General features: G+C 34.7%; 1 protein-coding gene across 7 annotated transcripts in view; it reads right to left on the bottom strand.

Annotated features, from left to right (window-relative positions):
* The window catches only part of SLC25A12 (solute carrier family 25 member 12), a 160,506-nt gene that overhangs the window by 46,441 nt on the left and 93,181 nt on the right, over positions 1–20,884 (bottom strand). For all 7 annotated transcript variants that reach the window (XM_081143168.1, XM_081143171.1, XM_081143170.1 and 4 more), the window contains 3 exons: positions 20,204–20,346; positions 9,941–10,056; positions 1,860–1,999 (listed from right to left, as the gene is read on the bottom strand). In XM_081143168.1, coding sequence (XP_080999294.1) covers positions 1,860–1,999; positions 9,941–10,056; positions 20,204–20,346 — 399 coding nt within the window. The remainder of the gene's footprint in view (positions 1–1,859; positions 2,000–9,940; positions 10,057–20,203; positions 20,347–20,884) is intronic.

Here is a 20,884-nt window from a genome sequence, read left to right as displayed (position 1 = left end):
ATCAAGAGTAAGAATGGCACTGGACTTCTCAGTGGCAACACTGGAAGCCAGATAACGAGAGGGGTGTTTTCAAAATTAGGAGGAAAGTAAATTCCTACTTGAGCTCTATACCTAGCAAACTTAGTAATTAAGCAGAGGTTTTCATACAAAAAGTCTCACAAAAAACTACTTACTTTCCTCAGGAAGCCCCTGCAGGAAGTATTCCACCAAAAAAGAAGAAATAAACCATAATAAAAGGAGAGATGAAATCCAGCACATGGAGATTCAGCATAAGAGAAAGGCAAATGGATTCCCCAGTATGAAGGTGAAGTGAAAGGAGATCACAGGCTAACAGCTATGCATCAAGAACAAAGTCCAGCCTCCAATCATGAAGTAAAAAAGTTAAGCAAAAAAGTTACCATATGACCCAGCAATTACACTCCTAGGGATATACTCAAAAGACGTGAAAATAGGTATTCAAACAAAAACCTGTATATCAATGTTCATAGCAGCACTATTCACAGTAGTGAAAAGGTGAGAACAACACTGGGTTCATTAACTAATGAATGGATTAAAAAGTATGGTATATCCATACAATGGAATAATATTCAGCCATAAAAAGAAATGAAGTATTAATACATGCTACAACATAGATAATCCTTGAAAACATTATGCTAAGTGAAAAAAAGCCAGACACAAAAAATCATACTGTATAATTAATTCTATTTATAGTTAACCCCTGAATAACATGGGGGTTAGGGGCACCAACCTGCCCACAGTCAAAAATCTCCAAAATTTAACTATTAATAATCTACTGTTGACAAGAAGCCTTACCAATAAAAAATAATAGATTAATACATATGTTTTATGTTATATGTGTTATATACGGTATTCTTACAATAAAGTAAGGTAGAGAAAAGAATATGTCATTAAGAAAATCATAAGGAAGAAGATATACATTTATAGTAGTACATATTTACTGAAAAAAAATTCATATATAAGTGGACCTGTGCAGTTCAAGCCCATGTTGTTCAAGGGTCAACTGTATATGAAATATTCAGAATAGGTAAATCCATAGAGGTAGAAAGTAGATTGATGGTTGCTAGGGGTTGGGGAGACAGGAATGGGGAGTGACAGCTTAATGGGTACAGGGTTTTCTTCTGAGGTGATGAAAAGGTTTTAGAATTAGAGGTAGTGGTTGTACAACACTGAATGTACTAAATGCCACTAAACTGTGCAATTTTACATGGTTAATTTTATGTTAAGTGAATTTTACCTCAATTTTTTTAAAAAGAAAGAAAGCTCCTGGAGAGCTCTAAGAAGATGAAATTGATAGAATACCTAATGTGTTTTAAACATATTAAAATGAGATTCTAATAACTGAGGCAGAGTTTGAGAATGAATTACATTAATACATAGAAAACTAAACAAATAAGAAAAACTAGAAACTCTAAGAAAAGTAATCATTTTAGTTATGCATAGTATTTATAAAATTATAGTAATTCAAATATGATATGGATCTAAGTAGAATCATGAGATGTAAGGGTTGGGGGCAGAAAATCCAAGTCTGTGGTAGAGAGGGAGAGGTGAAAGAAGTAGCTACTAATCTTCCATAGTTCAAATGCAATCAAAAATACCTAAAAGTGAAAAATTAAAAAGTAGAAGTGCCAACACAAGTTTATTATTTAAAGTCATGGAAGTAAACATTGAAAAAATTATAAAAGTTTTAAAGAAGATGCTTCTGGGAGTAGTAAATGAAAAACGGAGATAAAACGCCACAGGGGACTGCTAGTTTTTATAATGAACTTAGTAAAACTTAAAGGAAAGGAGGTGGAGGAGGAATGGTATATATTTACACCAGTTATGAAAACCCAGCTCACCTGGAGAAACTGTGTGAATTCTGTGTAGTTAAGATGCTTCTTCCGATTATGCCCAAAATGCAGTCGGATAAATTCACAGTCCCAGTTAAAAGGGATATGATGATGAATAATAGTCTGTCCAAAAATTTCTTTGACATTTTCTTAAAAGGGAAAACAAAAATAAATAAATTATATCTGGAATAAATAGTTTAGTCCACTGCAATGTTCCTACAGAAAGAAATTAAGAAAAATTTTAAAAGTCAATATTATCTGATTCTATTAAGATTAGCTGCAAAGATTTTTGTGCCCAGAAACCCATGCACAGAAACAGAATTGATACAAAATATAATTTTACACTTAATATTGTGTACCATTACATATAAGGCCATGAGATTCTTAATTTCTCTTGATATAATTTTAATTAGGAAGTGATTTATATCTTGCACTATAAATGGCTGCTACTCTGCATTCTGGTATAAAATCAATAGTGTTTTCCCGGTTCCTCGAGGAGTCGAATTAAGCCCTTTATCAGAAGCATGAATACCTAAATTACAGTATAATGCAATATTTGTCATACTAAGTATGGTTTGATTGAGGCTTGATTATTACATTCACACTATCCTGAATATGTCTATTGAAGATAGGTATAAGAAATACTACCAAAAGCATATCATTAGCTCAGCAGCAAGCACCTTATTAAAAGCTTCTGATATTGTCAAAAATATGGTCTTGACACAAAGCTTCGAAATCCTCATAAAAACCATGATTATTAGTCTCAACCATTAAAATATTTTAAGGTAAGTGAAATTAGTGATTCACTTTTAAATAAAGAAGGACTAAGCACAGTACACTAACTTTAGGTAAGAACCAGTCACATTGCGGAATATACAGCCAGAACCCCTGACAGCTTGTCTTCATGCACTAATCAGGTCATTCACTTTCTTACACAGTGCTACACTTGCTGTAAAAGTCAGTTCACAAATGACTGGTACTTTAACAAGCATAGGCTGGAGAGACTAATTTAGAAGCTCATGCCAAAAAAAAAAAAAATCATTAAAAAGTTAAGAAAGCAGGAAGCCTGTTTTACTGAGTCTTAAGAACAAAATTATTTTCAAATTTAAGCCAATTATATTAGTGAAAGGGTTTTATTATGAATAGCTATCAATTATACTAGAGAATTAGTAAATAGAAGTTTAATACTTTAAAATCTTCAACTATGCTATTTTCTCTAATTTCTTCAAATTCTTTAAATAAGATACAGATCTCATACTGTAAATGATTTAATGGATTCCCTTTAGCTTTATATACCTTTTTTTCTTGATAAAAGCATTGCTATGTTGGGGGTGGGGAGGACATGTGGTGTAAGAATCCTGAACAAGAATTCCTGCCAGTCTTTACTCAATATATATAAGAGCTCTGAATAGATCACAACAATCAGTAACTTGGAAGAAGGCATTGGATGTCACTGGGGAGATGGGATTCTCATCTTTACTTTCACAGGAATGTAGTTCTTGCCTAATTAGCAACAGTATTGCAGAATTTTCAAATCATATCATTTTCATCTTCCAAAAACACAAATTAAATATATGGGTTTTTGTTTCTAAAAGCAAATCATTAACTCAACAGCAATTCATGGGATTCTGCCTTCTAACCCACACAAAGGATTACCCTTAAATCTACATGAAACCTCACATTATATGTTAAAGTTTACAAAATAATTAAAATATTTTAGAGGTAAAAATATTATGGCAGATCAGAAAAAAAAATTAGGATTCTCCAATTTAATTGGCTGCTTCTATTCCCACATTGATTAGATTTCTTATTTTTAAGGTCTAACAAAGTGTGAAACTAAGGAAACATGAAGAGATAAATGGAAAGCAGAACAGGATAAATTAAATAACTACATATATTTAAATAGTATTAATATTATTTATTAAAGGGAATAAGTTATTTTATTATAATCTTTATTTTACAGGTCACAAGTCCCAAAGCTCAACTATTTGATAAAAAATGTACATATACTACCTAGTTTTTATATAGTGGTGGAATAAAACTGAATTCCCTTTATGTGATCAGAAGATAGCAGAATCTCAAGTGTGAAACTATATCAAATAAAGTAAAAAATTCAGAAGCTTTCAAACTACAAAAAATTAACTATGAAAATTTTTTACTATCACAAGAAGAAAATTTATAAACCAAAATTACAATGTATAATTTATATTTAGGAAAATAACTCTATAAAAACTTTAACTGAAATCCTATTATATAAACTTCCTAGCCACCTCTAAATAAGATCTCAGAACATCTTTGAAACAATTAAATGATGGCCTAAAGTACTCATAGTAATTTCCTCAAATACTGAAGTGTCGTTTTCCATAAGTATTTGCTTGAACTTTTCCTATTTCTCCCAAAGTGGGCACTTGATAGCTTTGTATATGGTTTCGCATCATGACCATTATAATGTGCTGTGGTTTATTAACTACCCTTAGACACTTTTAATTATTTTAGCCATGTCACAGGCTACAACTGTAGTTACTAACAAAATTTCAAACCTACTTTGGCACTTCTTGATGTATCTCACTTTCCTTCTGTTATTATTTACACTATCAACTGCCTACGGCTAATTCAGGAAGCTTACAGAAATAACTAGTACCACTATTGTTTTGAAGTCCAATTCTTAATTACCATTTCACTTTTACCAAGATGTGCTTATCAAAAAAAAGTTAGACAAAGCTCTAGAACTGAAGAACTTAAACTTGTATGAGGCAATAGCTCAAATAGCTGATGTTCTTATCTTACCAGCTTTTTGTCAGGCTCTGCATGACATGAAAGGGAACACCAATAATCTCAAACATACCCCATACATCTAACTGACACTGCATAACAAGTTGTCCCCCCAGAGAGAATCCCGTCTTTCCAGTGGCAAACAAGGGTCTTTAGCTCTAAATAGCACTTCTTGGAGTGCTATTTCAGTAGCCATAGTTCTGGCCCGGACGAGAGGGATATGACAGTCACATCTTATTGGCAGCAAGATCATGATCTGGTGTTTTATACTAGGTTGGCACTGCTAAGGGAAATAGGAATCCATTCGTTTTCTGATGTATAGAAAACAATAGACCTCTTTTTCACTTCCTGCAGAGCATGGGCTTATGGAAAGAGATGGTTTCTAATTCCTAGAAAAGGTCATTGGGGCCAGATACAAAAGTAGCTGGTCACTATGTTCTCTGTCCTCAGAGGAGAGGAGCACAATAATTTGTCAGGAGGGCAGGTAATGGTGATAACTGTGATTAAAAATGTTCACAGACGTATAACATTAGTAAGTTTAGCGGTATCAGTCACTTATGATGATTGGACTAGATGAAATATACATTGAAGCATATATATTATGTAAATATGTCTTAACAGAGGTTTTAATTTCCCCCACTGTGTCTCCCCATCTCATCCACCCTCATCCCTCCCCTGGTCCTTATGGGAGCTTCCTACTGGTCTTGTTCACCTTTCTGCAGTACAAAATTACCTCTGACCGGGGCTGGCACTCTTCTCCAAGACTGCCGCCATGCCTGTTCCATGAATGAGCCTGGAAGGAGCTGCTGTACCAACGGTGTGGCCAGAGAACTCCTCCTGTAGGTATACAAGCCATCAGCCCTGTGACACAGCCCACCTACCATCAGCCCAACGACATCCTGATTCCAAGGATTTCAGCCCAGCAGGAGCCACTGCTTCCAACTGACAGGCTTGAGACCAAACATTTTTAGTGTCAGGGGGAAAAAAGTCCTCAACAGCTGAGTTTCACTTGCACAGTTCTTAAAGTGAAGTCAGAGAGGCTTTTAGGACTCCCACCATGAACAATGAATACCCTTGTGTGTCACTGAACAAAAACAATGGCAAGACTTGTGGAAGTAAAGAGTTTTTCAGTGAAGGAAAACTTGAGGGAAAAGAAGGGGAACAACTAAGAGACCAAAAAAGAAAACAAAGGAAAACAAACAACAACAAAATAAAGATCAACAACAGGAACTTGTAGAGGAAGTCCACTCAACATAGCATGTAGACTCAGTCCCAGACTTCTAGGTGCTACTCCCAGGTGACCATTAGTTTCCTGGGTGACCTCTACTGTTTTTCTGAGGGGAAGTATTTCTTTTAATCCTTTACCTACCTCCAGAAGGGACTACTGTACAGTCAGTCAACAGAGTAGTCATGCTGCCAAATTTATGTAAAGGTCCATTTCTCAGGAAAGATGAATTTAAAGAGCATCTATTACTATAGAAGCTAGATACTTTAACAGTCTGTCACCAAGTGGTATAAAAACTAATAACAGCATGTCCTTTTTTTCTTTAACCTCAAACTCTAATAGCCACTCTAATAGCCATTCTAATAGCCTTGAGTGTTAATATGACCTTCTCAGATTTAATGTGAATGCCCAGGTGAAGTTCTAATTATTTCCAGGTTAAACTGGGTACTTACTAGCATTAGTATTCATATCATTCTATGTCTACAGTTTTGTTTCCACTGAGAGAAGGTACAACATTTTTCATATGGAGACTTCCATCTCCTAAACCTTTTGATAACAGCAGTGGTTATGCCTAATTTATTCTTCCCTTGAGGGGGAAAGAGACTGTTTTAGAGGCATAATTGAAATGCATTTTTATTAGCTGTACATATTGGTGGTCAAAGACAGTATGAAATCAAAAGGAATCCCTGCTTTTTGAGGATCCTACAGTCAGGGGGTGAAGATGTGCCCTTGGAAAAGTACACTTTGGAGAGTTCTTACTCCTAGGCAAATATTTTGAAACACAATGTTGATAAGATTTTAATAGAAAACTTAGAATGTATAACATGTTTTATATCCATTTATTAGTTAATAGATGAAGAGTTTGGGTGGTTGTTTATTTTAAATGATCACCTCTTTGTTAAAGCAAAAGGCTTTTATTTTTTAAATTTATGACAAAAGCATATCAGCTATTGACAATACAATGTAGTATAACTGGTTATCCCGGTGACCTCAAGCTAATTCTATCAAGCAGAATATCCAGTGCACTAGTAAGACCAAGGCAAGCTTGTACTGTATCTAACACACACCAGTCATGCAATGGCCTCTACAAGGTTCATGCCACCAGGCAGTAACAGATATACAAGCCATTAAGTAACCCACAGCATGCATTAGAAGTTTTATTAAAGGGACATCACAGAGGAAACAATAAACTAATGGTTTTAGTCACTCTTTTAAAAACTCCAGAACCCTCTCCTGAGCCTGCACACTCTGCAATAGATTGCCAAGGTCTCAATATAAGTCCTCTCCCCCAGAGTAAAAGTATCTCTAACAATAAAATTAAAAAAAAAACTTGTCTAGAACTCAAGAAAATGTTACTCAATATTGCTATGCATATAAATACTTGAAAGATGCACACAAGTATATAATTTGATATGTATAAAAAGCATATCTAAAAAAACAAAAGCATAGATGAGAACAGTATATACAAGTACACAGATAACATCATCACCGGAGTCCATGAGAGATACCAATGGCATAACAGTCTTTCCCCACTCCATTACACCTTGCATCCAGTATTCTCTCCCACCTTTCTCTCCTGATGTGCACGACAGAAAACTATTCTTTAAATATGCTTCAAACTAGAAGACATAAGGCCATTTGGTGAAAAGAATTTCAAGTTAGAATGGATCTAAAATTTCCCTTTACTTAAACATATGTCTATAAATACACAAGCATAATTCATTTTATTAAGTGGGTACAAACATGAAAACTGACCTTTATCACAGATCCAAAAATCCTATAAAAATTAACTCCAAGTTAATTATTTTCTTATGCTAAAACTCTATAGTCTTGAAATACAGCCTTAGAAATCTTGTTAAATGGCATTTCTAACAATTTCAATGTTTTTCCTCTTTTCTTAAGAATATCAAATTAAACTTTCTCTTTTTCATTATGATTCTTTTCATTTTAGTCAAGAATAGTGTTTAAAAATGGATCCTCAAAACTAGGGAAGCAGGGCAGGAAGGGGAAACAGTCGACTTCCCCAGGAAATAGGTGAGCACCATCGAGAGAACCATCCAGCTACCCAGGCCCCCAGGAACAATGTTGAAAGGGGGCTCAGTTTTATCTTATTCCTTAAGAATCTTCCCATCTATAGATTATGGAGTAGAATGAAAGCAGGATTCTGGAGGGTTCATATGTTCTTCAGTTCATACCAGGTGCTATAAAAACTAAAACTGATTTGTTTTGTTTTCATCTAGTTATATTTTCTTAAAGTCCTAACTCATAAACCATAGTCTGAGGGAAAAACAAAAGATCTATAAAATGCTGTAGATGGGATCTGATAACTACGAACTTTAATTTACATGAAATATTAAGGTGGTGTAAACCACTCGGCTACTTCCTACACTCATTTTAATATACTAATCAACAATGGCATGAGTCTCTATTGTTAGTCTGTTAGATGAACTAACTTGAGTGACTTATTTTTAAAAATAGAAATTGGGGAAACCAGTCAAATGGAGGAGACACAAAGGACCATGGTATCAAGATAAGAGATACAAAATAAATTACAATTTGTTTTTGGGAAATCTAACTCTTACACAATGGGCACATGATAGAAGCACAGGTACTGTCACTAATGCAGATATTTGTATCAAGTTATTTCCCAAGCATTTCTGCACATTTGGAAGTGAGCATGTGTGATACCTATTGAAAATTGAAAATGTAGCATTGTCAGTAGTACAGGGTTAATGCTGAAAGATGAGACACAAAGATTTTATGCTAGGTATTTTTGAGGCGGCGGAATGGCCAGAGATTGCTCCAAAGCAGGGAGAATGCCAAATATGCACAAGAACCTAAAGCGTTCTGCATAGGTATTTATTTGGGAAAATCTTCTCAAACAGTAGATAACTGGATAAATGGGCAGAAGGAAGGAAATGATCAATGCTAAGCTAGAAAACGTGACCACTAAGATCACAGCAAAGGCACCCTGGTCCTTCTGAACATCTGTATGTTCTCACCAATCTTACATGCAGTGATACTTCTTCTTTTGGGTTTAACAAAAAGTATTTGTTTTAGAACAAATTCTACAGTGAACAAAGATTTAGTGCTGTCTCTCAGGAAAAGTCCACCTTTCAAGAGTTTCTCTACCACATACTAATGCCAATTCACACCATAAATGGGGCTCTAGTTCAGTTTTACAAGATGAAAAAGTTCTGGAGATCTATTTCCCAACAGTGTGAATATACTCAATATTACTGAACTATATACACTTAAAAATGGTTAAAATGGCAAGCGCTGTGTTGTATTACCACAATACAAAAATTCCAAATATTAAAGAAAGAAAAGGGTGGAGCGCTCAAAGTCCTTGAAAACACATTGTTTTTATTAAAAAAGCCTGTTGTAGGAAAAACTAGCTGATACTTTTCCTAAACAAAAACTAATTTCTACAAATAAGTGTCTTTAAAAACTAATACATGGCAACAAATAGAAATCCAAGTTTATAGCTTGTGAGACATCAACAATGTGCTAGTTTATGTGCCTATCAAAGGATTTAAATCAATTTCTACACCCAACTCAGATGGTAATTTTAATATCCTAGCCTGGTTTCCTAAAACCAAAAATCTAAAAAGGGGGTTCAGAGAATGCTAACTATTCTTGCCTTAACCTCCTCCTTCAGTTCCATTCTCGGTGTTAAAATAACAACAGCAATTTTCCAAAGATGCTACAGAGAAGCTCTGAATGCTCTACCCAGAAACCCCTTAAAGAATGCTGCTGTTCACAGTCTGTTTCATAACAACTTTTGCCCAGGCTAGCTCAGAACAAGAAATTTTTACACCACTTATTTTAGGAATGTGAAAGTGTCAGTGACTCTATGAGTTAAAGTAATGACATTTCCTAGAAACCTTAATTTTTTGCAAGTCTAATGTTTACAAGAAAATAAAACCATTTTAATTTGACCTGTGTAAATCCTTTTAGGAAAGTAATACTTCACTTATTGACTAACTCCTAAATAAACAACAATCTATATGCAGTTACTAGATTTAGGAATTAAAGACTGGACCAGCCTCACTAACCTCACTTATCACTTACAATCTTTTCTTTTCCTTACCAAATGTCACCTCTCCATTTCCACTCTTGTCAAACAACTGGAAAGCCACTATGAACATGGAATCTGGAGCACATAAAACAGATTCAAATGCCAAAAACTCTTGATAGGAGATCAACCTAGAATAAAATATAAAATATTACTGGCTGGTAAAGAAAGGGGGAATGTCAGGCATTTAACCTGCCTTTATTGCATGAACTATATAGCTCAGGGTAACCAAATAATTGATGAAGAGAGTTTGTCTTTATAGAAGTATTCCAGATAATAAAGAAAGAAGGAATGAATAAACTTAGAATATCCCCCATTTGAAAAGCTCTAACAAATTAATGGACCTGGGCAATAATCAATAATCCCTAATATCACACAAAGAGAGCAAACTAGACCAAAAATAATTAAACTTGAATCTGAACAAGTCTGTAGATCAGTTTCTCAACCTTGGCACTCAAAGTGCCATTCTAAGCTGGATAATACTTCGTTGTGGAGGCCTCCTGTGCATTGTATCAGTTTGGCAGCATACCTGGCTTCTACTCACTAGATGCCAATAGCAGCCCCCATGTTAAGAATCACTGCTCTAGTGTAATAAAAATTTTATGAAAACTACAAAAGAAAAAGGAACATGTTGAACATTATTATGGAAACAAAATCAGCAAAAATGCAAACTGTAGGAAACTACAGAGTGAACATGATTTTTTAGAGACATGCTTCCCATTTTCCCCATTAAGAAAAAATGACTACATTTTACATTTCATTTTATGCCCCCAGTCATCTAAGACACATTTTACATTAAATGTTACATTTTGTATTACTTAAAACACTTTAAAATATGTTTAAATTATGTAAGTTACAGTACACCCAAAACAATGATGTATACTATGCCTTTGCCCTTTATGGAGGGAAAAGCTTTATGGTGGGAAAGCCTTAGTGGTGATGTTATTCAGGGCACTGAAGACTATGCCCTCACTGTGTCCATGCTAAAGAATACTTGGTGACATTAGGAGTTTGAGTGCCTAATAAATCCTGGGCGGAATGATCTAATAATCAAAACTGTTTATGAGGCAACATGTCATAAAACACCTTATGCACTGGTATACTAAAAAACATATAGTAAAACTCAAAAGTGTTATCATTACACAAATTTTAGGGTCGCAAAAACAAATGAAGTTATAACATATCAGGTAACATCAAGACCATCTACACACCCCTAAAAAGCAATGAGTAATATGTGGTTTTAAGCTCTGAACAAAACTAAAGAGCAATGGTATGGTATGGTCTGAAACTACAAGAATGTCTAACAGTACTTCCCAGTGGTGGTCTAGGGGAGGACCTAGAGAAGACAGAAGACCTTCACTTTCTATTTTTCTATTTTATATATTTCTGAAATGTTTCACATTTTTATAATGAAGAATTAGAATTACTTCTTATTATAGGAGTAATTTTAAAAATAAAAATAAAAAAGTAGCTAGACTGATTATAAAATTAAAAAATATATATTTCACCTTGGTTTTTCCAAAACAAGTCTTTAGGAATTGAACACCAAAAATACAATTACCATGAAATGCAGAATATGTAGCTTTAAAACACATTTCATGCTCAGTAGTAAAACTTTCTGTATTTATGAGATGAGAGCAAAGAATTTCTATTTAACTAGCAAAGGTCATAAACGGTCAGATGGCAGTGAATTTGGCTCACACGTGTATTTTCTTTGGCATGCAAAGTATTTTTTTTTTTTTAGTTGCATTAGTTGCCAACATTTGGAAATCATAAGATTTCACGTAAATATCCAGTTTTCTGGCTCCTCTTGACAAACTGCAAGCTTGGGCAACAGGTCTCTGGTGCCAAACAGCACCAGCCCCTGGAGTCGAGCAGAAACTGTCTCCTTCAGAGAGACCAGGGCTCATCAGTTATCTACATCCCATCCCTGGAGATTGGAGACTCTTGTTGGGTAGGTTTCCAAATAAGTAGCCCTTTGTTTAAAATATAAAGTTATGAACTTCATTAACTATCTACATTTTGTCTATCAGTATATTCATAAAAGCAAATCATATATATTCATGCAACTTTAGAGCCAGAGGGACCCTTGGAAAGTCTAAAGAAGTCAAATAATCTGCTCTAAAACATTCAGCAACTCAGTGGGCCCAGTCAGACTCTCAACTCCTGCCTTCAATTCAGTATACACCTCCCTGCCTCTTTCCCCCAATTTACAGTTAGAGTTGAGAAACAGAAAGGGTATCTGGTATCCATAGTAAGTAGACCATTACAAGAAGGTATTGGGGAAATACTTAGCCAACACTCAATACTCAGAGTTACCTTTGTTATATAGAGTGATTTATTTGAAGAAAGAAAAGTCAATTAAGTAACACAAAAGCATCAGCAATTTATAAAAGTAAGTCACTTCATATTGTTCAGCCTTAAAAAGAAATGAAATTCAGATGCATGCTGAAACATAAATAAATCTTCAAAACATTATGCTATAATGAAATGAGCCATACACAAAAGGACAAATATTGTATTATTCCTCTTATATGACATACCTAGAATAGTGAAATTAATGAGACAGTAGAACAGTGGCAGATGTTGCTCAGTGGTTAGAGCATCAGCCCATACACCAAAAGTTGGGGGTTCAATTTCCAGTCAAGTGCACATACCTGGGTTGCAGCTTAGATACTGAGCGTGTGCGGGAGGCAACCAATCAATGTGTCTTTCTCACATCAATGTTTCTCTCTCTCTTTCTCTCTCTCTCCCCCCTCCCTCCCTTCCACTCTCCCTAAAAATCAATGGATAAAATATCCTCAGATACGAATTTTATTATGTTATATATTTTTTAACACAATAAAAAATAATTTACCTGAAGTTATCCAGGTGTGTGCATTTGTCAAAACTCAGCAAATGTATCTTTAACTAACAAATGAAATAGAAACAGACTCATTGATACAGAAAACAGACTGATAGCTGTCAGAAGGGAGGGGTTTGGGGGGTTGGGTAAAAAAAAAGGTGAAGGGATTAAGAAAAAAAACAGACACAGACAACAGTATGATGATTGTCAGAGAGAAACAGGGTCAGGGAGATGAAAGAGGGCAAAGGGGGGATAAGTGGTGGTGGAAAGAGACTGAACTTTGGGTGGTGAGCGCACGATGCAGTAGGCAGATGATGTGTTACAGAGTTGTACACTTGACGCCTGTATGGTTTTATTAACCAATGTCACCCCAATAAATTCAATTTTTAAAAAGATTTATATTTTTCATTGTGTGCAAATTTTACATCTAAAGAAAAAGACTCAAAACAAATATTGAAATCCAGTCAATAATATTCATGCTGAAGTATTTAAGAAGAAGTACATTAATGTCTACAATTTATTTTGAAATGTGTAAAAAAATAAGATGGGTTGATGGAAAGATGGAGAGATAGACACATGAAAAAAGATGTATAGAAAGATGTTAATGGTAGAATGTATGTGGTGGGTATGTGGGTATTCACTGTAAAATCCTTTCAACTTTCTAGAATGTTTGAAAATTTTCATAATAAAATCTTGGGAAGAAATGAGATCACAGGCCACTTAGTCTCTCTGATATGCTCCTTATCTATTTTTAGCTAAAAATACATAATAATGTAACAATACTTCTAAAAAAGCAAGAAATAATCTGCTTAACCACTAACATAAAGCGAACATGTTTCAGAATAATTTTTAAAGCTCTTTTTCCTTTATCCTGTCATGGATTCCCCTATTGCTAGAAGGACCTAATCAAGATGTTGGCAGAAAAAAGTACAAGCCACTATCTGTGGAGTTGAAAAAAAGCATTACTGATTTCATACTGTAATAGTTTGTTTTCTTTTAATGAGGATACCACACTTGCTGTTTGATATTTTACAAAGAACATATATCTTTTATAACTTTGAAATATTTTACAAATCTGATTTTTTTCTAATTTTTTCTACAGAGTTTTCCCTTATCATTTACTGAATGGAAATTATAAAATTTTAAAATATTAATAATTTGTAATTTCTAAAACAACCAAGACTTCTGCATAAAAGGTTCTTCTATATGCATGTAAAATATTAAAGGAAAACACTTGTGAAAAAGTAAAAGAGAGAAAAACTACAGTTTTCCACATCATAAGAGCACAGAAACTCCAGATGAAATCCTGACTAAAGCTAAATATAGAAACTATGGTTCTAGAACTTAGTTTCAAACAAGCAACTGTCTAAATATTTTAGATTAGATCAAACAGTAATAGTCCCTGAGACCTTCATTTAGTCCATAAAATCACTTTGCTTTTCATTATACAATCAGAACTTCAAAGTTTAAGCCACAATCTCACAAACACTACTTGGCTAATGGCTTTACTTTTTAGACAACTCATCGTACTATTTATACCATACAATGCTCTTCTACATGGCTCTCCAAAGCAAGTACCTACATCAAAACACTCCTGCTTATTTTACTATCTACTGGAGGAAAGGGAGTGGGAAAAAGGAGGAAAGGGGGCAGTTTACATGCTAAGAAAAGTTGGGGTTGGGGGCAGGAGGGCCAGAGCACAAAAGGGCATGGTTTTGACCACTCCTAAACCTGCTTTTCCCATGCACTTAACGAAATCACTTAAACCTGTCAATACTATTTCTATTAATTTAGATTTTATCTTGGGTGGTTATAAACAATATTATGTAGTGCTATATCAAGTTACATACCTATAGGATTCATCATCGAAAAACTACACTAGTACCAAGAAAAATACCTCTTAGGGCTGAAAAAAAAAAGTACTAACTGAAGTAGTCTAACCTTTCATCACTGTCCTAGGTAAAGGGCTGGGAAATTGAACAAGGGGAAAGATGACAGATAGATGATAGATAGATGATATAGATAGATGATAGATGATAGATAGATAGATAGATAGATAGATAGATAGATAGATAGATGATAGATAGATAGATAGATAGATAGATAGATAGATAGATGATAGATATAGATAGATAGATAGATAGATAGATAGATAGATAGATAGATAGATAGATAGATAGATAGATAGATAGATAGATAGATGATAGATAGATAGATAGATGATAGATAGATGATAGATAGATAGATAGACAGATAGACAGATAGACAGATAGACAGATAGACAGATAGATAGATAGATAGATAGATAGATAGATAGATAGATAGATAGATAGATGATAGATAGAGATATAGGTATAGATATAGATATTTAATGATTGCAAAAAGAAAAATGAACTGAAAATTAAGAGAACTAATTTTGTGTTATTGAGCAAATCAATCAACCTCCCTGGGCCTAATTTTCCTTAAACATTACCAAAGCCTCTGATTCTCTTGAATTAAAAGTATTAAAGATACTGGAAGTCCTAGACAGAGCAATGAGGCAAAAGAAAGAAATAAAAAGTATCCAAATCAGGAATGAAGAAGTAAAAGTGTCACTTTTTGCAGGTGACATGATTTTTCATATAGAAAACCCTACAGACTCCACCAAAACATTATTAGAAACAATAAACAAATATAGTAAAGTTCCAGAATATAAAGTCAATGTACAAAATCCACTGCAATCCTATATACTAACAATAAAATTTCAGAAAAAGAAATGAAAAAGTAATTTATTTTACAATTGCAACAAAAAGAGTAAAATACTTAGGAATAAACTTAACAAAGGATGTGAAGAACATATATTCTGTTAAACTACAAAGCATTATTAAAAGAGACTGAAAAGCACACACTGAAATGGAAAGATATTCCATGTTCATGGATTGGAAAAATCAACATAGTTAAAATGTCCCTATTACCGAAAGCAATAAACAGATTTAATGCAATCCCCATCAAAATCCCAATGACAGCCTGCCCGGGTGTGGCTCAGAGGTTGAGCGTCGACCTAAGATCCAGGAGATTAAGGTTCGATTCCCAGTCAGGGCACAAGCCGGGGTTGCAGGCTTGATCCCCAGTCAGAGGTGTGCAGGAGGCAGTTGATTAATGACCACTCTCTCATCATTGATGTTTCAACTGTCTCTCCCTCTCCCTTCCTCCGTCTGAAATCAATAAAGATATACATATATTTTTTAAATCCCAATGATATTTTTTTAAAGAAATAGACCAAAAAAATCATTAGATTTGTATGGAACCACAAAAGATTCTGAATAGCCAAAGCAATCCTCAGAAAAAGAATGAAGCTAGAGGTATCACACTACCCGACTTCGAATTATACTAAAGAGCAACAATAATCAAAACAGCATGGTATTAGCAGAAAAAAAAGACAGACCAATGGAACAGTATTAAGAGCTCAGAAATAAAACCACATGTATATGGGCAAATAATTTTTGACAAAGGAGCCAAAAACATTCAATGAAGGAAAGAAAGCCTCTTCAACAGATGGTGCTGGGAAAATTGGAAAGCCACATACAGAAGAATAAAACTAGACTACAATTTGTCCCCATGTACAAAAATTAATTCAAAATGAATCAAAGACCTAAATATAAGATCTGAAACAGTAATTTACATAGACGAAAACACAAGTACTAAGCTTATTACCTTGGTCTTAGAGAAGATTTTATGAATCTGATCCCAAAGGTAAGGGAAGTAAAGGTAGAATTAAATGAATGGGACTATATCAAACTAAAAAGCTTCTGCACAGCAAAAGAAACTGCCAACAAAACAAAAAGGCAACCAACCGAATGGCAGAAGATATTTGCAAACAAGAGCTCCAACCAGGGCTTAATATCCAAAATATAAAAAGAACTCATACAACTCAACACCAAGCAAAGAAACAACCCAATTAAAAACTGTGCAGAGGACCTAAATATACACTTCTCCCAAGAAAACATACATACAAATGACGAACAGAGAAATGAGAAGATGCTCAGCTTCACTAGCAATTAGGGAAATATAAATCAAAACTACTATGAGATGCCCTAGCTGGTTTGGCTCAGTGGTTAGAGTGTCAGATCACGGACTGAAGGGTCCTGGGCTGGATTCCGGCCAAGGGCAAGTACCTCGGCTGCAGGCTCGATCCCTGAGGGGCGCTAGAGCGAGACAACCAGTCAATATGTCTCTCTCACATGATGTTTCCTCTCTCTCTCTCTCTCTCTCTCTCTCTCTCTCCCCCTTTCACTCTCTCTGAAAAGCAATGAGAAAAAAAAATCCTTGGGTGAGGGCTTAAGAAAAAACAAACTACAATGAGATACTACCTCACACCTATTAAAATGGCTATTATCAACAAGAAAAGTAATAACAAGAAACATCATTCACTGTTGGTGGAAATGTTAACTGGTACAGTCACTATGGAAAACAGTATGGAGGCACCTCAAAAAATTAAGAATAGAGTTACCATATGACCCAGCAATCCCCATCCTGGCTATCTACCTGAAGATTTGGGGAACATTTGTTTGCAAAGATATATGCACCCCTATGTTCTCTGCAGCATTATTCACAGTGTCCAAGACATAGAAACAACCTAAGTGTTCTTTGATAGATGATAGGTAAAAAACACTGTGGTACAGTGGAATACTACTCAGCCACAAGAAAAGATGAAATACATTACTGCCATTCATAACAACGTGGGTGGACCTTGAGAATATTATGCTAAGTGAAATAAGTCAGTCGAAAAAGCTAAGTACCATATGATTTCACTCATGTGGAATATAAAACTGAAACTCATAGACACAGACAACAGTATGATGGTTACCATAGGAAAAGGGGGTGGGGGGTAGTAATGGGTAAAGGAGGCCAGATATATGGTGACAGAAGATAATTCAACTTTGGGTGGTGAGCACACAATGCAATATACAGATCACTATCATGGAAATGTATACTTGAAACCTATACAATCTTATTAAAAATGTCATCCCAATAAATTTAATTAGTTAAAAAATAAAAGATAGCCCTGGTTGGGTGACTCAATTGATTGGAACATCATCCCATACACCAAAAGGTTGCAGGTTTGATTAGGGTTTACAGGAGGCAATCGATGTGGGGTTTTTTAAGTAAACACTATTCAACATCACTAGATTCTCTACTGGCCAAAACCCATTTTTGATCTATTCTACTCTGGAAATTTACACCCTTGATTCCACCTGATCACACTTTTAACAACTCAACTGACTCTGGGAGAACCACATGAATGAAGCTTCATAAAAGATACACTTCATAAAAGACACTGAGATGGACTAGATGGTCACAAAAGAAACCATCTGAGAAGATATCGATACTCTGAAAATGGGTCTCAGACCAAATTACTAATAATAAATACTCTGATCATTTTAAAAGAACTAAATGTATGTGCTACCTTTTAATTTTGAAGAAGGAATTCTGCTTAAATATAATTAATTTACATATGTCTTACTGTTTAAGCACTATGACAGGCCCCATGACTAAATGGCCCACAGTAACTTATCAGCTGATTTTACTTTTTTAGAGACTAGACACAAAATATATACAAGTTCCCCAATATCTGCCATTGATAAATTATATAAAATCTTTCCAAGATATAAAATATGCATAGTAAATTTCATGCACTGTGCTAGATTTTACAGGAAAATACAAATGAATACAATATTAACCCTGGACTCAAAGAAAATAGATACCAATAATTCTACTTGAACTATTACAACAGTCTCCTAAACAGATTTCACTGCGTTCAAGTCTTATCCTACTCCAACCTACCATTTTTCTAAAATCTTACCATTTGTGGTGATGGAAATAATGTTTAAAGATCCCTTATCGCCTAGTTTTTCAGTTTTTCACACAAGCACCTCTACAGGTATGAGAGAAAAAGAAACCTGGGTCCTTGGAGGCCTGGGGATGTAGCTTGGAATTCACAAAGCAAGGCAAATTTTCTTTATAATTCATACAAATATTCCATTTGCTCCATAATGCAGTCATATGTGATTTTAATATTAAAATGATGTGCTTTTTTCCCGTGAATTGAGTAAACTGAAACTCTAGTAAGATGCACCTTGCTATTTCTGTGGCTGCACAATATACTGCCAGGCTAAAAATATCTCCATGACTGAGAGTCACGAGCCTATAGTATACAGTCAAAGTCTAGCACACAAAACCAAGCACAACTCTGACAGTGACAAAGCAACACCTCAACCACACCAAAGTATTTGTAACACAACCTCCCCACTCTCACTCCCCAAAATACACACACACACACATAAACATACATGTGCCCCTTGGTGCTTCAAGTCACTGCTGCTCCTTTTCCTGGAACTCTCCATTCTAATTGCCCAATCACCAGCAAGCTCCTTTCATCTTGCCAGATTTCACCCAAGCATCATCTCTTCTGTGATGCCATCCTGACCACCCCAAACAGACTTAACTGTGATTTCTTGGGTGTCCTTTGTACCTTTTATATACTTCTACTGTAGCACTTTATCCCCAAAGTATTACTTTTCTTGTTGTTTACCTATTCTCTATCTCACTAGACCATGAGCTTCTTCTTAAGACCAGGAACCCCATTTTATTTATGTTTGTATTTCTAAGGCCCAACACTGTTGAGAAAATGGTGGTTGTTCAATAAATGTTTGTCAAATAAATGAGTAGACAGAAATGAATAAATACTACTCTAAATTCTTCCCTGATTTTTCTTTCTTTTTTTTTTTTAAATATGTCTTTATTGGTTTCAGAGAGAGGGAGGGAGAGAGAGAGAAACACCAATGATGAGAGTCATCATTGATCGGCTGCCTCCTGCATGCCCCCCACTGGGGATCAAGCCCGCAACCCAGGCATGTGCCCTGACCAGGAATCGAACCATGATCTCCTGGACCCTAGGTCGATGCTCAACGGCTCAGCCCCGCTCAGCCACACCCAGCCGGGCTTCCCTGGTTTTTCTTTATAGCACTTATAACCTCCTAACATGTTATAATTGACTTTTAAATTTTGTTCATTTTTGCATAGCTTATTCACTGATGTAATTCTAGCACTTAGAACAGTGCCCAAAACATAGTAGATAGTAGGTATTCAATATTTATTGAATGAACAAATGAATGAATGAATGAATGAAAGGAATACACTTAGTTATCTGAAAACCATTCTGCTCAGATTATATATAAAATATGACTTTCAACATGTAAGTTTTTTCAAAAGAAAAAGAAATGCTAGTATCCTTGATAACGGCACTAAATAACACAGTTTTTATGATCATCTAAAAACAATATGATTTATTAATATTAAAATTCCAGATTGTCATAGGTAAACTTGTGGTTTTTCCATTTTTTAATTAGATGATGCAGAAAATTAGTTTTCAAAAAAATGCATAAAGATCTTACCCATCCTTGGTTTGATCAGCTACTCCTGCCAAGAGCTGGACAATCTTCGGATTGCTATTTGGATCATTATACAGTCCAAGATAGCGCTGGACAAAGTCTTCCGGGGTCATGTAATGTTCTCCATCGACCTCAGCACTAGCATACTAAAAAATAAATAATGTATACTTAAAAATTAAAATTATTCAATATCATTTTATACCCAAAGAAATGTTTTGTGAAAATATAAATTAAAGGCCAGTATCAAAATCAAAATATAGATAATAAATGCAAAATTTATCTCTGGATAGTGAAAAAACAAACACTAAGAGCATGATTTAAGAACCTTGGTAAAGTACTGATATGCTATAACAGTGATTTTCAACCTTTTTCATCTCATGGCACACATAAACTAATTGCTAAAATTCTGCTGCACACCAAAAAATATATTTTTTTGCCAATCTGACAAAAAAAGATAGGTATAATTTTGATTCATTAACACCAATCGGCTATTGTTGTGTTGGCTGCTGTCTTTTTTTTTTTTTTTGACAATCTAAGGAGAAAGAGGTCAGAGCCCTTGAGTAAATAGTCAGGTATTGCATGTTTTAAAAATTCTTGTGGCATACCAGTTAAAAATCACTGATCTAGAAAAATGAAGTTGCAACTGATAAATTTAGCTACTTCACTCAACTATCGAAGTAGTAA

Source organism: Miniopterus schreibersii (genome assembly GCF_964146895.1).
Source record: "Miniopterus schreibersii genome assembly, chromosome: 7".
In the NCBI taxonomy this organism is placed as follows: Eukaryota; Metazoa; Chordata; class Mammalia; order Chiroptera; family Miniopteridae; genus Miniopterus; species Miniopterus schreibersii.
This window is presented reverse-complemented; position numbering and strand designations above follow the sequence as displayed.